Source organism: Zingiber officinale, chromosome 7A, assembly GCF_018446385.1.
Source record: "Zingiber officinale cultivar Zhangliang chromosome 7A, Zo_v1.1, whole genome shotgun sequence".
Lineage (NCBI taxonomy): Eukaryota > Viridiplantae > Streptophyta > Magnoliopsida > Zingiberales > Zingiberaceae > Zingiber > Zingiber officinale.
In genome coordinates this window covers 118,330,263-118,350,814 of record NC_055998.1, presented here as the reverse complement: position 1 = coordinate 118,350,814, position 20,552 = coordinate 118,330,263, and the positions used below count along the sequence as shown (strand labels likewise).

Sequence of the window (20,552 nt, the reverse complement as noted above, 5' to 3'; positions counted from 1 at the left end):
TATGGATTTGGAAGTCCAAGTGGGTTATGGAGGACCAGACACTTGGCACGAAGAGAAAAATCTAAGTGGGTTAATGGATTGACCGAACACTTGGTGACGAAATCCCAACATGTCTTGTTTAATCTGATGTTAGGCAATGAGGAGTTCCAATAGGTCATAATTGACTAGATGTTGGAAGTGGAACCCTAAACTTGTGTTTGGCGAAATAGGGCTAGACAATTGATCAGTTGGCCCAAGCCTAATCGATCAGTCAATCGATTGGGAAGCTATTGCAAAAATGTATAGTATTTCCCAATCGATCAACTGATCGATTAGGGCACCGCAATCAATCAGCTGATTGATTGGGTATATTTCTGGCAAAGGTGCGAGGTAACCGGAATCAATTGGTCAATAGATTCCAAGGAAATCTACAAGAGCATAGAGGCACTTTGAATCGATCGAGCAATCAATCAAAGCCTCCCCAATCGATTGGGATATAACCGTTATGCGGGTTGCGAGGTTTGGACGGCTGGGATTGCGCGGATCTAATATGGTAATCGATTAGGAGCAAGTCCAATCAATTAGAAGCCCTAAAACATAGATATAAAGGTGACGACAAGTTCAAACAACAACAACTCTTCACTCAATCTTCTCCACCAGTTTTTGAAAGCTTAAGGCTGAGGTGTTGCTGTACTTCCTAGCTTATAAGAGACATTCACAAGTAACAAGAAATCAAACAAGAAGGTTTTCATTTTTATTTGTGTATTTATTTCTTGTTTCGAGTTGTATTGCTTGTGTGAGTTGTAAAAGGTTTCTCCACCTCTAGATTATTTTTTAGAATGAGTGTTTTTTATAGTGGAGAGTATACTCGGTGTAGATCCTTGGATTAGTCACCTCTTCTTGAGATGGATGCCAAGTAAATCCTAGTGTTATCATTGGGGAGTTTGTCGCTTTAAGTTTATCCACTTCAACAAAAGATCATCATCCACGAAGCGAGTGAGATGAGTTATTCACCCTCCCTCTATCTTTGAAGTGTCCTATTAGAAATGTCTGATCGGCCTTAGCCGATCTATGTGCAATGGGGGGCAGAGCCCCATAAGAAGAGTGAGGAGCTAGGCCTTAACGATGTCCGAGTGGGAAGCTGGACCTCTGGGATGCCTGATCGGCTTTAGCCGATCGGTGTGTAGTGGGGAGCAAAGCTCCGTAAGTAGTTGAGTGAGAAGATGGACCCTTGGGATGCCTGATCGACATTAGCCAATCGATGTGTCATGGAGAGTAGAGCTCCGTAAGTAGTTTAGTAGAGAGTTGGGGCCCGATGGCATTCAAGTAGACATTTAGGCCCCTAGGATGCCCGATCGGCATTAGCTGATTGACGTGTGATGAGGAACAGAGCTCCGTAAGTAGTTGAGTGGGGAGTTAGACTCTGGTTGCATCCGAGTGGGGAGCTGGGCCCTTGCGATGTTGTATTGGCCTTAGTCAATCGGCGTGTGATGGAAAGTAGAGTTCTGTTAGTAGTTGAGTGAGGAACTAAGCCTCGAAGATATTTGAGTAAGGATCTTGGCCCTTAGGATGTCCAATCGATATTAGCTGATCAACGTATGAGAGTAGAGCTTCATAAATAACTGAGGGTGGAACTAGGTCCGATGACATCCGAATGGAGAACTGACCCTGGGATGCTAGATCGGCATTAGCCGATCGTCGCTATCTGATCGGTGCAAAGTCTCACTGAGTAAGACACTCTAGTTGATCCATTTTTAAACTTTGACTGTCATCTATTTCAATATATTGACCTGTGTATCTCACCTCGGTCCCTCGTCATTCGCCGTATCAAAGAGTATTTAATTTATTGATAAAAAAGATCCGTAGCAAACTAATTAAATTGGAAAATATATTAATATAAAAACCGCTGGTATATATATATATATATATATAAAAGTTGTGATTATATTTTAAATGAAAAATTTTAAATTATTTTAGAGCAAGTTAATGTATAAAATAAGTTATGTTGTTATGTTAGATTTTAATTATTTAAAATTATAATTTATTCTCGTTTCTATAATATATAGTCATATATAAATTAATTAATAATAAGAGTTACTCATATTGCATAGCCTTGGGATTATATTTTGTTATATATATGTTTAATAGGGAGAAGTAAGAATGAAATGGGAGCTATTCATTTTCACCTGGATTTTATTTGAGATGTATTTAAAGTCTAAATAAATTTATTTATAGATTGTTTATGAAATTTTAAATATTGATGACTTGACTTATTAGTGTTCAATTAAATATATTTATTTGATATTTAGGTTCATTTGACATGTCTTTCCATAATAAAAAATAATAATTTTAATTTTTATCTACATTTTCATTTTTATGTACTTATACAGTTAACATATACAATTAAGTTAATACTTATTTTGTGTGAATTCAAGTAGAGTGAGGATATTTTTTTTCTACAATTTGAGAAAAAAAAAATTCTTAGTTACAATTTTGTACGTTGCAGTCTGAAAGCATTTTCAAAGATAACTTGTTTAATATTTTTGGGCTCATAAAATTTTACGATCCCTCAAAATTTGATCACGAGTAAATTTGCAAACTAATTAATGGCTATCAAGTCCCAAAGTGTTGTTTACACCTCATAAATTAATTAATAATTTTAAACATTTTTAAAGTAACAAACCAATGTGACATATTATGTTGAAGTCATAAATAAAAAAAACGTTTATTTTCACTTTAAACACCTAAAAAAAAATCAAGTCTCAAGACAAACAAAACTAATCTGAAAATAAAAATAGTTAGCAAGGAGAGAATTCAATTTCTACAGCAAATTAAAAGACAATCTGTAACAAAACAGAAAACCATCTCAGTGATCTTTGGATGCTGCTGGTACTGACCTAGACATGATAAGAGCAAGAGGGTCATGGTACAACCTGCAACCTGCTTTATTGTATTTTGTGCAAATCCTGTAACTTTCAAATGCAGCAATATTACAGAAGAATAAAAGGTGGTGGTATAAGATTCCATCTCTGATCAATCGCCATCACCTTTCTTCTGTGTTGCTGTGTGCCAAATCTCCTTCCCAGCAAAAACTAAAAGTTCCTCAAACTCTTATCATGACACAATCAGTTAATTTCTGCATGCCTTCCCCTTCATGTTCCCGAACCAGTGCAGTACTGGTGTTTAATTTGCAGCTGCAAGGTGTGATCAAAATAAATATAAAATGAAGGGAGAGTGAGTGCTTTTGCAGATGATGCGTGACTTGAAAATAAATATCAAATGTTTGAAACAAAATAATGAATGAATGAATGTTCATGTCTCAGTACTCTTCCATGTGACATGTACTTGTTCTATGTATTAAAGTGAGTTGGAGGTCCATCCTCAGCACCCTCTTGGCTTGTTTAGAGAGTTGCCTAACTTGATTCATTATTTTTAGTGTATAAAATCAATTAAATATGAAGCGAAATTTCATATTTAAACAAAGGAATCCTCAACATGGAAGAACAAAATTTGTCCCTCGCAACAGAGAAGACAATCACCTTTATTTTTTTGTAAGGGTCCACAATGTGACCAATTTGCCCTGTCCAATTGGTATGCTATATATATATTTAAACATAGAGAAAGCATCATATTAGCAAGCTATTAGATTTCATGGCTTACCACCACCACCACCACCACCACCACCACCACCATCTAAGTTACTTGAACTCTCCTTCTCAATTCACAAACTCAACCTCCCTCAAGATCAAAATCTTCATCAAATCCTACGTGATTCAACACGTCCGCCATGCCGTCCGGGCCACCAAGTCCATGTTCATGGAGCTCTTCCACCAGAAGAGCACATACATCATCAAAATCCACAAGTTCTGCAAGCACAGGAGAAGGAGCAAGTCCCACGTCCACCACTCTTCTTCCCACATCATCCCAATTCCGGAGCCGCCGTGCCATTCGGAGGAGTTCTTCGACGTCAGCCAGTGCTTGTACTACGACGCCACATGGAACTCAATGATCTCCGCGGAGGACATGGATGGTGACCCCATGGAGCCACCGCCGGTCGAGGAGAAGAACAGAGGCCGTAACGATAAAGACAACGACAATGAGGGCGGAAATGAGATTGATCGGCTTGCGGAGAAGTTCATCGCGAGCTGCCACGAGAAGTTTAGACTGGAGAAGCAGGAGTCTTACAGAAGGTACTTGGAAATGCTTGCGAGAAGCGTGTGATTGAAGGGGGAAAGAGCAAATGGAATTGTTTTGTTGTTGTTGTTTTGAATTGGAATCTATTTTTAGTTGATGATCCTTGCAGAGGACTTAATCATGCATTCCACAATCATATTTACCTCAACTGTTTGGGTTTAGATCTTATCCTCTGTTAAATTCTATTCAGAACCCATTGTTTGAAGCAGCTAATTGTGAAGGAAATCAAAGAGACAAAGGAAATGGATTAATTCCAAGGATACAAGATAGTCTTTTCTTTTGTTCTTTTGTATCTGCTATCTTTATTCCAATTGTATTCCTGCATGCTTTCTCGCCATCAAAATGGAAGCTTTGGCAGGAACTTGTCGGCTCTATTGCTTTGGGACAGTGCATTCTTTATAGATTTATTTATTTTTGAATAATTCACACTATTATCTGGTATTTTTCCTAAATTAAAACAGTGTTTAAACACAAGGGTGACTAAATAAACAAGCACATAGACAACAAATTGCCTAAAGAAATGGTCAACAGATTTGCCACAACCAAGAACGTCGAAGGGCGATCTATGTTTCATTTCGTTGACTGGGCTCTCTGTCTGTCTGTCTCACCTATTCGTTAATAAACAGAGAGAGCCCAACGTTAATAACTAACTCATCGACGACCATGGCCCGCTTCCTCGCCGTTGCCGCCTGCTTCTAGCCGCCCTCGCGGCCTCCTCCTGTCCAGGCCACGTCACCGCCGATGTTGGTTACACCTGCACGTATGTCACTGTTAATTTGACGTTGCATCAGTTGCAACGTCGAGAAGATGAAGGGGTGCCGATCCTTCATCTTCCTCCATTGAAAGCTAGCCATTAAAGCATCGGTTGGTAATCGATGTTTTGCTAGCTATATAAGATGGCGTCCAAGAGCAATCGTGATAGGCGATGAACAGCGAGCAAGCGATCGAGGTGATCAGAGGAGCAGCGGAGGTGATCGTGTGTGAGCAAAGGGAGAACATCCGTAGGTTGGGATTTGACTCGTGAACCTTGAAGTGCTTTCCGGCAGTTCCGTGATCGTGCTTCCGACAACGGCAATCTCTTCATCGATCGGCGTCTTCGATTGCGGTTCTTCGGGAGATCATTGTGAGTGTTTATGGTTTCCGCATTGTTTTTATCTTTGCTTAGTTTCGATTTTCATGCTATCTGGAACAACAATGGTATTAGAGCGTGTTAGATTTGAAAGCATGAAAATCTAAAAATCGACGCAAAAAAAACTCGCGTTTTTTCTTCTTCTGTTGCGAAGAAGATAATGAACATTGCGTATTTTTTTTGTTTTAATTGATTGTTCAATCGATTCAAACATTTCAATCGATTGATAGAAATTGAATCGATTCAATTGACGGCACAGTTCCTTCTCCTATGCTGAATCGATTCATGAATCGATTGAGAAAAAAAATTGTTCACAGAATCAATTATTCAATCGATTGAAGAGAAATTAAAATCGTGAACAGTACTTTTTGACGAAGAGAAAAAAAAACATGAACTTAATCGATTTATGAATCGATTAAAGGCATGCACAGTTTGTTTTCTCGAAGCACAAAATTTAATTAGATACATTTTTTGTTGCATGGAAAAAAAACTTGGTGTTAAAATTTAATTAAATATTTATTAATTAATTAATAATACATATCTATCTGTATTTAATTAATTAAAAAAATATTTAATTAATTTATGGTTCAATTTACTGAAAATTGAACCAGACCAATTTGTCCGATCAAACCTAGGTCTGGTTTAAATTATTAATTAATTTAAGCAGACCAGTTTGATTCAATGATACCTAAAGCTGGTTCAAATTATTTGTTGGTTTAACCAGCTCGGTTTATTGTTGAATTAATTAGGGTGATCTTGATTATAGAAGTTGGGTTGATCAAATATGACCAGATTAGTTCTGGTGTGTCAGATTTGATCATAAAAAAAATTAGATTTGTTCTAATGGGTCAGACTTAATCCAATGGGCATTGGTTGAATCAAACGGACCTGAGTTTGATCAATAAGTCTGAAATTGACTCAATTGGGCTTAAACGATAATAGAACATAGGTCCAATTAGATTAGTTCTAATGAGGACAATAGACTAAATTTAACATCCGGACTCCTGATTGACCAGTCTAATGGGTCAGTCGACTTAAACTCCTGAAAATCGAGAAGATTTGTTTTTCTTAGTTTATAATGATGGTATGCCTGTATAAATTGAATTAAACTGGTTTTGTACTGGTTAGTTGATTTTGTACTGACTTATTTAAATTTAATTTTTCAGATGGCACAGACGATTACCACATTGACTCGTCGCGAAGTGCGGCGAAACCAGCTCTGAGAGGAGATTCAGGAGATAGAGTATAAGTCTGCTTATGGAGTCGACGGACAAGTTAGACGGCTGGATAGACTATTTTGGAAACTTGAGTAAGAAGAGTTTCCAGTCCTGGACAGTTATAGGATCTGGGCATTGATGCATTCATTGCCAGAGTATCCCAGGATAATAGTAGACTATGTATGGGGGCGTCATGAAGGGCGCGTCACATATTTAGTACTGTGTGCGGAACTACTTCACCATACGGGTGAAGAAGAGCCTGAAGAGTCTGAAGGGGACCAGGAGATGCTTCGAGGATATGGGAGAACTCGTCGGCCAAGTCCAGTGAAGAGCATTTTAAAATTAGGTCAGCGGTATTCTTCCAGGAGTCAGCCAAGGCGCCATGAAGTTGGACCTGACCGCAGTTAGGGAAAGTGTTGGAAGACGGGATTGTGCCCAGCACCTGGAGAGACAGTAGTTAGAAGGAGGAAGTAAATACATACCACCCCATTGAGCGGTCCTTAGAGTGGGAAGAAGGTGTAGGAGCTACAGAAGAGGGCTGAGCCACGGATGTGGGAGGCAGGGAAGGAGTTGAAGTCGCAGGCGGGCCACCCGGTTGGGAGGGCATCTGCTCCATGACCTGAACAAGGATAGGAGAAGAGGCTGCAACCTCTGAGGAGACTGGAGTGCTGCCCTGAGAAGGAGTCTTGTCCTAGGCAGACACCCGCAGCATGGGCGGCCTCCTAGGGGATGACTGGACTGAAGGAGTGACACGACACCTCTTACGTTGAAGACGCAAAGGACGCTCCGAAGCTAAAGAGGCAGTCTTCCCACTAGAAGAAGTAGTAGCAGTGACAGGGGGTTCCATTGAAGGGCGAGACTCCTCTTCAAGGGCCTCGTGTTCTTCTATTTGCTGAGAGGAGGCTCCTGCGGAGGCGCTGGCCTGGGGAACCTCTTGGCCCGACATGATCTCTTTTCTGTGTTTTCGCAGAATGTCACTGGGCAGAGTGGAGGAGTCGAGGGAGAAAGCTTTGAACATGATAACTTCTACAAGTAAAAGAAAATACCTCAGTTAGTGAAGATATGAAGGAGGAGTCATTTGATCTTACTGAAAGGTACGATCAAGGATGTCCGGATGGGGCTCAGTCCAAAGATGTACAACATGCTTTCCCGTAGCAGGGAAGGGAGTTGGAGTTGCACCCCACCCAATTTCCCGGAAGCCGTGAAATAATCTAGCCCATGTTGGTGGTCACTTAAGTCAGAAGTAGGGGGAAGGCTTGGACGCCACTTAGTGGGCCAAGCCACAGACTCAGGTAGTTGTATATAAAAGAAATAGAACTTTCAACTTTTATTGGAAGAAGGCATGCCCTGGAAGAATTTATACCCAATCCTAGACTGCACCATAAAAACACTCGGCTCCGATTGTTTGAAAGAATAGAAATGATGAAAGAGTTAAGGAGTTAAAGGAATGTCGTACAAATGACACAAAATTACCATCCCGCACATGGCACGGAAGACATTGAGAGCAAACTGAGATAAAGGGATATAGACATATTGACGCAGTGTTGAGAAGAAAGAAGGGATGGGAAAACACAGATCACCAAGAAGTTGGTCCTTGAAGAAAGTCACAAAACCAAAGGGAGGATAACAAGGATGGTCGTCAGGCCCAGGAATGTGAAGCTTATATGCTTCAGAAAGCTGTAAGCTAGATGTATTGACTTAAGGTCATTCCTATCAAAATTAGAGCGAAAGAAAGCATACCAAGGGACTAAAGTATCTCCGGCCATAATCGAATCGAAAAACCTAGGAGCAAGGGGAGAGGGAGAAGAAGCACTTACAAAGGAGACGCACGAAGGGTGACGTGAACAAGTAGAGAAGGAAAGGTTAGAGGAAGAAGAAGCGCCGATGAACATCCACTTGAGTCCTTTAAGGCTTTTAAACCAAAAATCTTAAGGAGCATAGGAATGTGAGCCGGACAATTGGAATAGTGTACACACAATAGCCGTTGGATCAAAGGAAATGAAGCACCATTGGGTCACGTGCAGAAAACGTGCGTCAGGCATCATATCGAAGAAAGTCAATTGGACATGTGTTAGTTTCTTATGAAAGGGCATTTATGATGGAAAAGATAAAAAACTCATAAGCCTAATATAAGAGCATTGGCACCACTTCTCACTGGCATCATGCCTCGATGACTGAAAATTCTATGCCACTATCTTGAGAAAAGGATTAAAAGGCGGCGGGAATATAATGGCTGATTAGAACTTGGCGTCTCACCCCAACCTCAGAATTAGGAGAAGATTCAAATTTGGTCACAAAGGTTAAGTCCACGGGCGCATCTCCTTTGATCACCAACGACCTCTCGGTCGGCTTTCCAGACTCTTGTTCTAGAGCGAGTTATAAGTGAGTATTCTCTCACGACCAATGACCTCCCGGTCAGCATTCCATACTTTTGCCCCAGCATGAGTTATAAGTGAGCATGCTCTCACGACTAATGACTTCTTGGTCGGCTTTCTAGACTCTGTCCGAGCGCGAGTTATAAGTGAGCATGTTCTCACGACCAACGGCCTCCCGGTCGGTGTTCCAGACTCTCGCCCCAGTGCGAGTTATAAGTGAGCATGCTCTCACGACCAACAACCTCTCGGTCGACATTCCAGATTGTCATTCCAGCGTGAGTTATAAGTGAGCATGCTCTCACGACCAACGACCTCTCAGTCGGCGTTCCAGACTCTCGCCCTAGCGCGAGTTATAAGTGAGCATGCTCTCACAACCAATGACCTCTAGCTCGACATTCCAGACTCTCACCCCAGTGCGAGTTATAAGTGAGCATGCTCTCACGACCAACGATCTCCCGATCGGCGTTCCAGACTCTGGCCCCAGTGCGAGTTATAAGTGAGCATGCTCTTATGACCAACGACCTCCCGGTCTGCTTTCTAGACTCTCGCCTCAACACGAGTTATAAGTGAGCATGCTCTCACGACCAACAACTTCTCGGTGGGCGTTCCAGACTCTCGCCTCAGCGCAAGTTATAAGCGAGCAAGCTTTCGCAACCATGATCTCTCGGTCGGGTTACTAACTCCCACCCCGGTGCAAGGTATGAGCCAACACTGCTCTTGCGAACACTTGTCAATAACCGGAGTGTTTGGATCATTTTCTTCTGTTCCAATATCGCCAAGCCAATGACAATACTATGACTCGCCACCTTCACTGGGTCAATAGCAGCATACATGTTTCAATCTTTACAAAGATAATCAGTTATATGTCAGTCCCTTGTACGCAGGTTGAGTCACAAGCGTGTTGGGGTCTAGTCAGTCGGACTTGAGCCTCCTTTGACTAGACTTGGAGCGGAGGTTTGTGAAACAGTGCATAAAGGTGGGGTCAGATAAGGCCAGGCAGTCAAAAGTCAAGAGGACGTGACAGTCAACAGTCAAGAGAAAGAGAGAGTTGGATCACCTCACGTCATCAGCCGTATATTTCTTGGACGGTCGCAGCCGGGGTAGGTCCCCCATATCTGAGACATAAGATGGAGCTCTTACTAGTTCCTGACTTGCCCCTGACTGATCAGACTTCCCCAGCTCGGGCTGTGTAGACAGGTCTGGTACTTTCACTAAAACAACTCCCGACTGACTTTTCAGCAATCAAGGCATGAAAGATGGGTCTCTCACCATAGTCTTAGATAAAGCTCGGGTGGGTCACCACGTCTCATCTTCCTAATCAAGATTCAAGCCGGGTGATACATTTGAATGGTCATCCCGAGCTGTCTGTAGCTAAACCTGGGCAGGACGGAAAGCGCTAAGAGACAACAATGTCAGGGAATCATAACCTCCTGTCAGAGAATAACTGTCATACGTCAGAGAATATTCCCATGGTCTGCTATCACCTATGAATGAAACATTCATTCCACCAATAGGAGGCTATCGTACATCCTCTCTCACCCAACAAGCTCTGACACCCGACATTCTCTGATAATAGGCAGACTTTGAAGGTATGCAGTGTCATATAAAAAGGAGACCCTCTTCCTTAGCCAGGGACGCATATATACATACTCATTTTCAACAGTTCTTTTTTCATCGTACATTGTTCTTCTAAGGAAAAAGGACCTGACTTGAGCGTCGGAGGGCCTACGTCGGGGACTTTTTCCTTGATTTATTATCTCTAACGCTTCGGGTGCTTGTCTGAGTGTGTGCAGAGTTCAGGTACTAGCAGTCCTCATACTATAGATCAGGGAGTTCCTCATGGGGATTTACTTTTCGGACGTACATACACCAGGTGTGTCAAAGTTGCCTCTTCGTCAACACCAATGTCATCTTAGTCGGCTTTCGTCTGACTCAGATTTCGAACAGGATCAATATCTATGCGTTGTTATCGACAAGCGAGAATGATTCTAAACAAACTTCAATATTCAACACAGGTGCAATGACGTGTTCAGCGCGAACTCAAGGGTGGTATCGCCGGTGGCCGACGCCACGGGTATCCTCAAGAAGTTGATGACAGGGTCGTCTCAAGGTTCCACGAGGCCCTAGGCAAAAAAAAAAATCTTTAATAATGTTTTTTAAAAAATTAATTTTTTCTTTATTCTTTTTTATTCAGACTTGGGACCGATGCGGATTTATTTTTAAAAATAAACTAGATTTAAAAATTCATGTCGTGTATTTTTAATTTGATGATATTTCAAAGTTTGACTATTATTGACACAAATATATAAAAAAAATTTGATGCAATTGCTAATAATTAGGTTTTGGTTCATAGTCCATTCCTTCCATAATTTAAAAAAAATAAAAAAATATTACCAAGTAAAATAGGAAAAGAATGTCTTCTTAGAGAACCAATGATGAAAGAGAAAAAAATACATAGAACATTAATGAGAGAATGAGTAGATGTTCAACTAATTATAAAATGAGACGAAAGAAAAGAAATTAGATGTAAGGTTTTATATAGTTATATTATAACTTAAGGATTAGAGAATATAATAATTATAATTAATATGTAATTAAATATAGTTGTCATTGGAATTAATTGAAGAGCACAGTGGAAATTGAAATAAAATAAAATCAAGTAAAATCGTTGCATTGGAATCAATGCAAAATCTGATGCAAAATCTAGAGAGCACTAGAATGGAAATCGAAGCAAGTCAAATTAAAGTAAAATATGCAACTAGAACGGAAATCGAAGCAAGTCAAATTAAAGCAAAATATGCATGCATGCGTGCGTGCATAATGCAGCTTGGGACTGCACAGTATTTTTTTTAAAAGCAGATATTAGATATTAAATTTATTTATTTATTTTTAACTAATAATGAGCCTTAATTTTTTGGGACCCTAGACATAGGTTTTAATGGCTTATGCCTTAGCCGGACCTGGTTGATGAGCAACAGCCTCTCGTTGGCCGTGGAGTTTTGAGGTCAAGAACGGCGCCTCCTAATTAAGCAACTCAGAGAGGATTGTTTATTGTATGGCTAGATTTGGAACATCATTTGATTAAAACAGATGCAAATCACCGATTGAATCAATAGGTTGAACTGTGGATCAACTCGAAGTACCGTATACTTCGAGTAATCAACACAAATAATACAAATAGAAAAATTAATTGGTTTAACCAACACAAATAAATTGAACAATCCATGCATCTATAAAACACATATAATATACATCATCAAACACTCTTCATCACACAACATACTAACTTGAAGCACAGTATACTTAGTTCCCACGTTGGCTAGAGTGCGATAGATAGATGCATGTCCTAGGAAAAAAAATCCCTCTCAGTCTCTCACCTCATAGCTTATAACTTGACGGTGAGTTACAAGTTGACTCCATGATTTATCTTTACATAACTTAGGAATGGACTATGAGATGTTTAAAGTGAGCTTAATCACCTTAATTCAAGTACCGTAGACTTGTCTTCAAACATAATAGTAATTAATTAAAGTTGTTCCGTGAGCACTTAGCACAAAACAAACTATTCTACCCATTTTGTGGCTTCAGCTTCTTGAGCTTCAATGCCAACTGAACATAAATATCATCGCAAGTCTTGTCCCACCATCGGAAGAAAGTGACTCTGACTTCTTTCTTCAGGATCATGATTCCAATGAAACACCAAAAGCCAACAATAAATCCGATTGCAACGCTGCTATATTGTATCACAAGGTCAATCTTATCTGCCTTTGTTTGTTCTGGTGGATCCTGATAAGTTTCATGACTAGAACACTTTGGCAGTGGTGGTCCGCACAAGCCTTCATTACCAGCATAGATTGAGGCCTTGAAGGTCGACAACTGTGTGCTTTCTGGGATTCTTCCTGACAAGTTATTGTGGGAAAGATTCAAATAGGCCAGGGAAGAAAGAGCAGATAAGCTCGTAGGAATTTCTCCTGCTAGATTGTTCATGGACAAGTCCAACGATTCCAACTGTGTTATGGCACCTATCTTTTCTGGAATCTTCCCAGTTAAATGATTCATGGACAAATTAAGGAAGCGCAATCCAAGAAGATCTGTCAGCTCATTCGGAATTTCACCAGAAAGATTATTATTTGACAGGTCGAGGCTTCGTACCAATCGGAGCTTATCAGTGTATACGTAGGAAGAACCTTTCATGGTTATTACTAATCTCTCATTATGAACTTTGTTGCCATATAATGAATCTGTTGAAAAATATACAGCCATTGCACTGAGATTGCCAAGAGAAGAAGGTATATTACCATCAAGACGGTTTGAAGAAAGATCCAAAAGTTGGAGGGACTTGATACTTGCTATGGCTGTGGGGATAGTACCATGAAGTGAGTTTGAGTGCAAGCGAAGAATCTTCAATGATGCAAGGCTCTGTCCTATCCACATTGGTATTTCTCCCGAAAATTTATTTTCGCCGAGATCAAGAACTACCAAGTCTTTACTATGCTTTAAGAAGGATGGAAAACTTCCAGAGAGTGAATTAGCATTCAAGTGGAGAGACAATAGAGATGTAGGAGATGAAACAGGGCATTTTGGTACCTCACCAGACAATTCATTGTAACCTAAGTCTAGGACTTGGAGTTCCATACTGCAAAAGAAAGGAGGGATATCACCGCTGAGATGATTTCTAGCTAAACAGAAAATAACGAGGTTTGGGGCATTTCCAAAGCTCTGCGGTAGACGAAGAAATGAGTTATGAGCCAGCATGAGTTCCTTTAGTTGATGTAGTTGACCTACACTTGGAGGGATCAAACCACCCAAGTTATTGTTCTGAAGATCTAAGTTTCTTAGGAGAGCACCTTTAGTACAATTGGACAAGCCATCGATCAAATCCGTTAGTTCTCCTCCAATACTGTTGTGTGATAAATCAAGAAAGCTCAAGTTGCAGAGATTACCAAAAGTCCTGGGAATTTGCCCTGCTAGCTTGTTTTCGGATATGATAAAAAATTCTAAGTTATGGAGTCCACCCATCGACTCAGGTATCTGACCAGTAAATAGATTATTTGGCATATACAAAGTACGTAATTTTTGAAGTTTGCCAATGGATTCTGGTACTTGTCCTGAAACATTACTGTCAATTAGATATAACAACTTCAAGTTAGTGAGATTACCAAAAGTTTCTGGTATTGATCCTGTCAGGTTGCTCTTTCCCAAACATAAGCCTGCCAAGTTTGTAAGGTTTCCCATGATCCATGGTATCACTCCAGTGATATTGTTTTCTGACAAATCAAGAAACCTCAAATTGACAAGTTTCCCCACTGTTTCTGGAATATGTCCTGCTATATGACTATTTGATGCACTCAAGTGTCTTATCGTTGTTAGATTCTCCATGGCAAGTGGTAAATACCCCCTCACATAGGTAGAATCTAAACTGAGGTACTCCAAGCGCCTAAGATACCACAAGATATCTGCAATTTCTCCGCTAACTTCATTGCCGCTGAAATCCAAATACTGCAGTCTGGTGCTGATATTCCTTAGAATTCCAGAAATTTCTCCCTTGATGAGATTGCTTGCTATTTCTAATTTCTTTAAATTAGGAAGAGCACTAAAAGAAACTTGCAGTTGCTCCACATGAAGTCCAGAATAGCACTCAGAGAGACCGAGATATTCAAGGTTGCTAGCATTAGACAGCCAACTGAGCATGGCGTTACTGAAGTTCTGATAGTGAAAGAGACTAAGCTGGGAGATGGATGTCAGATTAAAAGAGGGCAGTGGGGATGTAACAGGCGGGAGTTCTGCATTCCCCAAATTTAACACTTGAAAAGTGCCGAGTGAATTAATTTCCTGAAGCCAATTGGTTGCTCTCCAAAGGTCGACGCAGCTCATATCAAGATACTCCAATGAAGGTATATGAGAGAGCCATTGGATTTGGAGTCCACCAGCGCGAATACATGATTTGAAAGTGTAATATAATGAGTTGACGCATCCATTAAGATCGAGATAAGGCAGGAGAGGTTACCGAATTGAGGAGGAATTAAACCACAAAACAGAGTTCTTGATAGGTTGAGATACTCCAAGTGGACGAGAGAAGCAATCATATTGGGGATGTGGGCATAGGAGAAGTTGTTCATGCTCAAGTCCAAATACTTCAAATGCTTTAGCTCTTGCAAAGAAGGGTTCAACTTACTTGTACCGATTCTCCCAGGACTGAAACTGTCCATCTGATACAAAATTGGATCTTCTTCATAGACGTAGTAGGGGTAAGGGCTGTGAAGGTCAAGCTCTGTAACGTGGCTGGTAATGTTGTCGCAGCCCACTCCTCTCCACTTGCAGCAGTCACGACCGATCCAAGACGAGAACCAGTCGCCTGGGACATACATGTCGGACTTGATGGCGAGCAGAGCACTCCTTTCATTCTCGAAGCAGTTACTCTCCTCCGTTGCCTGCAGAATAGCGTTGCAGTATGCTCTTATGCTCAACAAGAAGATGATGAGGACAAGTGCAGCATGCTTTGAGGAATTAGAACTGCCCTTGCATATGCTACCAGCCTCCATGATTGAGTGAGTGATTGCCCCCACGGGCTGGATCAGCTGGTAAGTTGCCTGGTTGTTTGCTCAAATGACCAAAGGTCGAGGGTCGCCAGTTGCACACGGGAATAATATTCCTGGTCTGCTGGTCAAAAACTCCTAAGACCCCAGTCAACTTTCCAGCCCAGCACTCACTGTGATTTATTCCCTCTGAAATCCTGGGGGGCCAGGCTCAGGGGGCCGCTAGGGTGGTGGTTCCACCTTTTTGCTCAAATGATTGAGTGAGTGATTGATTAATCTCTCAAGAGAAGGGTGGGAAATATGCCAAGTTGAGAGAGTACCTTGTTGTCGGGCCTGGCAGACCCTAACTTTTCAGGGCCTACTACATACTGTTTGAATATAATTTAATAGAAAATTTTAAAAATCAATATATTTCATTTAAAATATGATAAATTTCATACAAATTTTAGTTATCAAGATTTTTCAAAAAATACAACACCATACAAAATATATTTCCTAAGTTCTCCAAAAAGTATAATACTTACAAATAAAAAAATATATGAAATAATCATTGAAAAAATCTATATCTTCTAGTATTTTGAAAAGTAAAATTATCAATAAGGTTTTCAAAATCAAATTTTTCTAACACCTCATTTTCATCATTTTTTCTCAATACTTCTAACTCATTGATTGCATGATTATTTAATTATTCTTGATTACTCAATTGTTGTTCATTTGTTGCATGATCATTTAATTCTTCTTGTAATTCATCAACTGAATCTTCAATTGAAGAGCTAGTTTTAAAAAATTTACGAAGAACACCTTTGTGAGTTTTAATAAGTTGTTCCACTTTTTTTTCTTTTGTTTCTTTTCTATCTTCAAGATTGATATTTTTTTAGAAACATGTTTGTATTACAAATTTTAAATGTAAAAATAAAACATATAAAATCAGCAACAAAGTTAACAATGAAACCAAAACAAACAGTGAAAATAATAGTCAAAAAATAATAAAGTTCGATTTGTGCTTGAAGCAATCGATAGAATTTATTCTATTATGATTAAAATTAGGATGATTTATTTAAACACTTTCAAATCGGTAAGAAATTATCAACCCTAGTACCATGACATATTATCCACAAAAACTTAATGTTGATTTCTTGAATTCAAGTAGTTATTTACTGGCCTTTGAAAAGCCATGTTTTGCTGCTAAAAGTTGGATAAAGCTCTATCGAAGCACAGCCTTATCAAATTAGACCAATAGTTCACCATCTCGGCAGCACTTCTTGGTTGTTCTTCATTAAAGGCACAATCTGTTTCTTTCATTCCAGGTTACCCATAGCTAGGCTTGGCATATAGTAATCAAAAATCGAAAAAACTTAGCTTACTTTGAAGTCTTCCACATGGAGTTGTGATTCATCAGTTAATCAATCATTTAAAGTTTGTTCTTTGAGATGTGTTGTTACTCGGAAATTAAAGTTTCATTTATGAACTTATGCTGCTTAAAAAGTCTCAATAACAGATGAAGAATTCCATGTATCTTCAATTATTACAAAATACATATCCATGCATCATCAAACACACTTCATCACACAACACACTGACTTGAAGGACCATATATATATACGTGTCCTCAAACATAATAGCAATTAATTAAAAGTTGCTCTTTGAGCATTTAGCACAAATAGCACAAAACATTAGTTTTCCTCTTCACGTATAGTCGCTTCAGCTTCTTGAGCTTTAGTGACAACTGAACATATATATCATCGCAGGTCTTGTCCAGCCATTGGAAGAGAGAGACTCTAACTTCTTTCTTCAAGATCATGGTTCCAATGAAACCCCAAAAGCCAACAATAAATCCGATTGCAATGCTGCTGTATTGTATCACACGTCCAAACTTGTCTGCCTGTGTTTGTTCAGATGGAACCTGAAAAGTTGCATGACTTGAGCACTGTGGCAGTGGTGGTCCGCATAGACCTTCGTTACCAGCATAGATTGAGGCGTTGAAGGTTGACAACTGTGTGCTTTCCGGGATTCTTCCTGACAAGTTATTGTAGGAAAGATTCAAATACTCCAGGAAAGAAAGAGCAGATAAGCTCGCAGGAACCTCTCCTGTGAGATTGTTCATGGATAAGTCCAAAGATTCTAACTGTGCCATGCCGCCTATCTTTTCCGGAATCCTCCCAGTTAAATGATTCATGGATAAGTTAAGGAAGTGCAATCCAAGAAGACCTGTCAGTTCATTTGGAATTTCACCAGAAAGATTGTTATTTGACAAGTCGAGACTTCGTACCAGTCGGAGCTCATCAGTATATTCATAGGAAGAACCTTTCGTGGTTATTGTTAATCCCTCACCATAATCTGAGTCACCATATAAAGAATCTGTTGAAGAATTTACAGCCATTGCACTGAGATTGCTAAGAGACGAAGGTATGTTACCATCAAGACGGTTTGAAGAAAGATCCAAAAGTTGGAGGGAATCGATACTCGCTATGGTTGTGGGGATGGCACCATGAAATAAGTTTGAGTGCAAGCGAAGGATCTTCAATGACGCAAGGCTCTGCCCTATCCACGTTGGTATTTCTCCCGAAAATTTATTTTCACCGAGATCAAGAATTACCAAGTCTTTGCAATGCTTTAAGAAGGTTGGAAAACTTCCAGAGAGAGAATTATCATTCAGGTGGAGAGACACTAGAGAGGTAGCAAATGAAACATGGCATTGTGGTACTTCACCAGACAATTCATTGGAAGATAAATCGAGAACGTCGAGCATCATATTGCAAAAGAAAGGAGGAAGGTTACCCTGGAGATGATTTCCAGCTAAAGAGAAAATAACAAGGTTTGTGGCATTTCCAAAGCTCTGTGGTAGACGATGAAATGAGTTGTGAGATAGCACGAGTTGCTCTAGTTGTTGTAGTTGGCCTACACTTGGAGGGATCAAACCACCCAAATTGTTGTCATCAAGATATAAGTATGTTAGGAGAGCACCTCGAGTACAGTTGGACCAAGCATCAGCCAAATCTGTTAATTCGCCTCCAATACTGTTGAGTGATAAATCAAATAAGCGCAAGTTGCAGAGATCACCTAAATTCCCGGGTATCCGTCCTATCAGATAGTTTTCAGATATGCTCAAAAATTCTAAGTTATAGAGACTACCGATCGATTCGGGTATCTGACCAGTAAATAAATTATTTTTCAGAAACAAAACACGTAATTTTTGAAGTTTGCCAATGGATTCTGGTACTTGTCCAAAAACACTACTGCTAACGAAATCTAAGAACTCCAAATTAGTGAGATTACCCAAAGTCTCTGGCATCGATCCTGTTAAGTTGCTCCACACCAAACGTAAGCCTACCAAGTTTGTAAGGTTTCCAATGCTCCATGGTATCACTCCAGTGATTCTGTTATATGACAAATCAAGATACCTCAAATTAACGAGTTTCCCCACTGTTTCTGGAATATGTCCTGCTATATGAGTATTTGATACACTCAAGTGTCTTATAGTTGTGAGATTCTCCATAACATGTGGTAAATACCCCTTCACATTGGTAGAATCTAAACTGAGGTGCTCCAAGTGCCTAAGATTCCACAAGATATCTTCAATTTCTCCACTAACGTCGTTGTAGCTCACATCCAAATGCTGCAGGCTAGTGCTGATATTAATTAGAATTCCAGAAATTTCTCCCTTGATGAGATTGTCTGCTACTTCCAATTTCTTTAAATTAGGAAGAGCTCCTAAAGAAACTTGCAGTTGCTCCACATGAAGTCCAGAATAGCACTCGCGGAGATCAAGATATCGGAGGTTGCTAGCATTAGACAGCCAACTGAGCATGGCGTTACTGAAGTTCCGATAGTGAAAGAGGCTAAGCTGGGAGATGGATGTCAGATTAAAAGGGGGAAGGGGGGAAGTAACAGGTGGGAGTTTTGCATTCCCCAAATTTAACGCTTGAAAAGTGCCGAGTGAATTAATTTCCTGAAGCCAATTGGTTGCTCTCGAAAGGTCGACGCAGCTCATATCAAGATACTCTAACGAAGGTATATGAGAGAGCCATTGGAGTCCACCAGAGCGAAGACATGATTTGGAAGTGTAATATAATGAGTCATCGCATCCATTAAGATCGAGGTAACGCAAGCCGGAGAGGTTACCGAATTGAGGAGGAATTAACCCACAAAACAGAGTTCTTGATAGGTTGAGATACTCCAAGTGGACGAGAGAAGCAATCATATTGGGGATGTGGGCATAGGAGAAGTTGTTCATGCTCAAGTCCAAATACTTCAAATGCTTTAGCTCTTGCAAAGAAGGGTTCAGCTTACTAGCACCAATTCTCCCAGAACTGAAACTGTCCAACATGTACAAAAATGGATCTTCTTCATAGACATAGTAAGGGTAGGGGCTGTGAAGATCGAGCTCTGTAACGTGGCCAGTGATGTTGTCGCAGCCCACTCCTCTCCAGTTGCAGCAGTCACGGCCGATCCAAGACGAGAACCAGTCGCCTGGGTCATACATGTCGGACTTGATGGCGAGCAGAGCACTTCTTTCATTCTCCAAGCAGCTACTCTCCTCCGTTGCCTGTAGACTATCGTTGCAGTATGCTCTTATGCTCAACAAGAAGATGATGAAGATAAGTGCAGAATGCTTTGGGGAATTAGAACTGCCCTTGCATATGCTACTGGCCTCCATGATTAAGCGATCGATTAATCTCTCAAGGGAAGGTTGGGATGTATGTCAGGTTGAGGGAGAGCATCTTGTTTGCTGATGATTCATTTTGCTATGTTCCATCGAGAATTTATTATATTGGACCTGAAAATTGATGATTGATAATTAGTAAGTGCAACTGTTGGATATAATTATTTTTATCAGATGGATTTATTTATAATTTGTATATATAAATAGGATAATTTTTTTTAAATGATCTAACTTATATTTAGTTGATTTTGATTTATTGGATGTGAGTTGAATATGTAGAACTCTTTACTCAGATTTATTATCATTTATCGGCTGATAACAAATTAATTATCTGTATAAGGAGAGGTTCTTAAGGATTTTAGATATATCCTGACCTAATTTCTTATTTCACATTGACAAAAAATTTTTTGACATCGTCATCTCTTAATTTCTTGGAAGATCCTCTTTTATTTACTTATA

General features: G+C 40.0%; 3 protein-coding genes across 3 annotated transcripts; 1 reads left to right on the top strand and 2 right to left on the bottom strand.

Moving 5' to 3' along the window:
• Positions 1 to 3,630: 3,630 nt before the first annotated feature.
• Positions 3,631 to 4,339, top strand: LOC122000414. Its single transcript, XM_042554824.1, has one exon. It carries the CDS (start codon positions 3,631 to 3,633, stop codon positions 4,198 to 4,200), a length of 570 nt encoding a protein of 189 aa, XP_042410758.1. The 3' UTR covers positions 4,201 to 4,339.
• Positions 4,340 to 12,461: 8,122 nt separating this feature from the next.
• LOC121999655 (LRR receptor-like serine/threonine-protein kinase GSO2) lies at positions 12,462 to 15,436 on the bottom strand. Its single transcript, XM_042554306.1, has 2 exons — positions 14,779 to 15,436; positions 12,462 to 14,677 (listed from the first exon to the last, which is right to left on the bottom strand). The coding sequence occupies exons 1-2, from the start codon at positions 15,434 to 15,436 to the stop codon at positions 12,462 to 12,464; spliced, it is 2,874 nt and encodes a 957-aa protein (XP_042410240.1).
• A 1,645-nt stretch (positions 15,437 to 17,081) lies between these two features.
• On the bottom strand, positions 17,082 to 20,087 carry LOC121999654 (receptor-like protein EIX1). The gene has a single exon (XM_042554305.1). It carries the CDS (start codon positions 20,085 to 20,087, stop codon positions 17,082 to 17,084), a length of 3,006 nt encoding a protein of 1,001 aa, XP_042410239.1.
• Between the last annotated feature and the right edge of the window lie 465 nt (positions 20,088 to 20,552).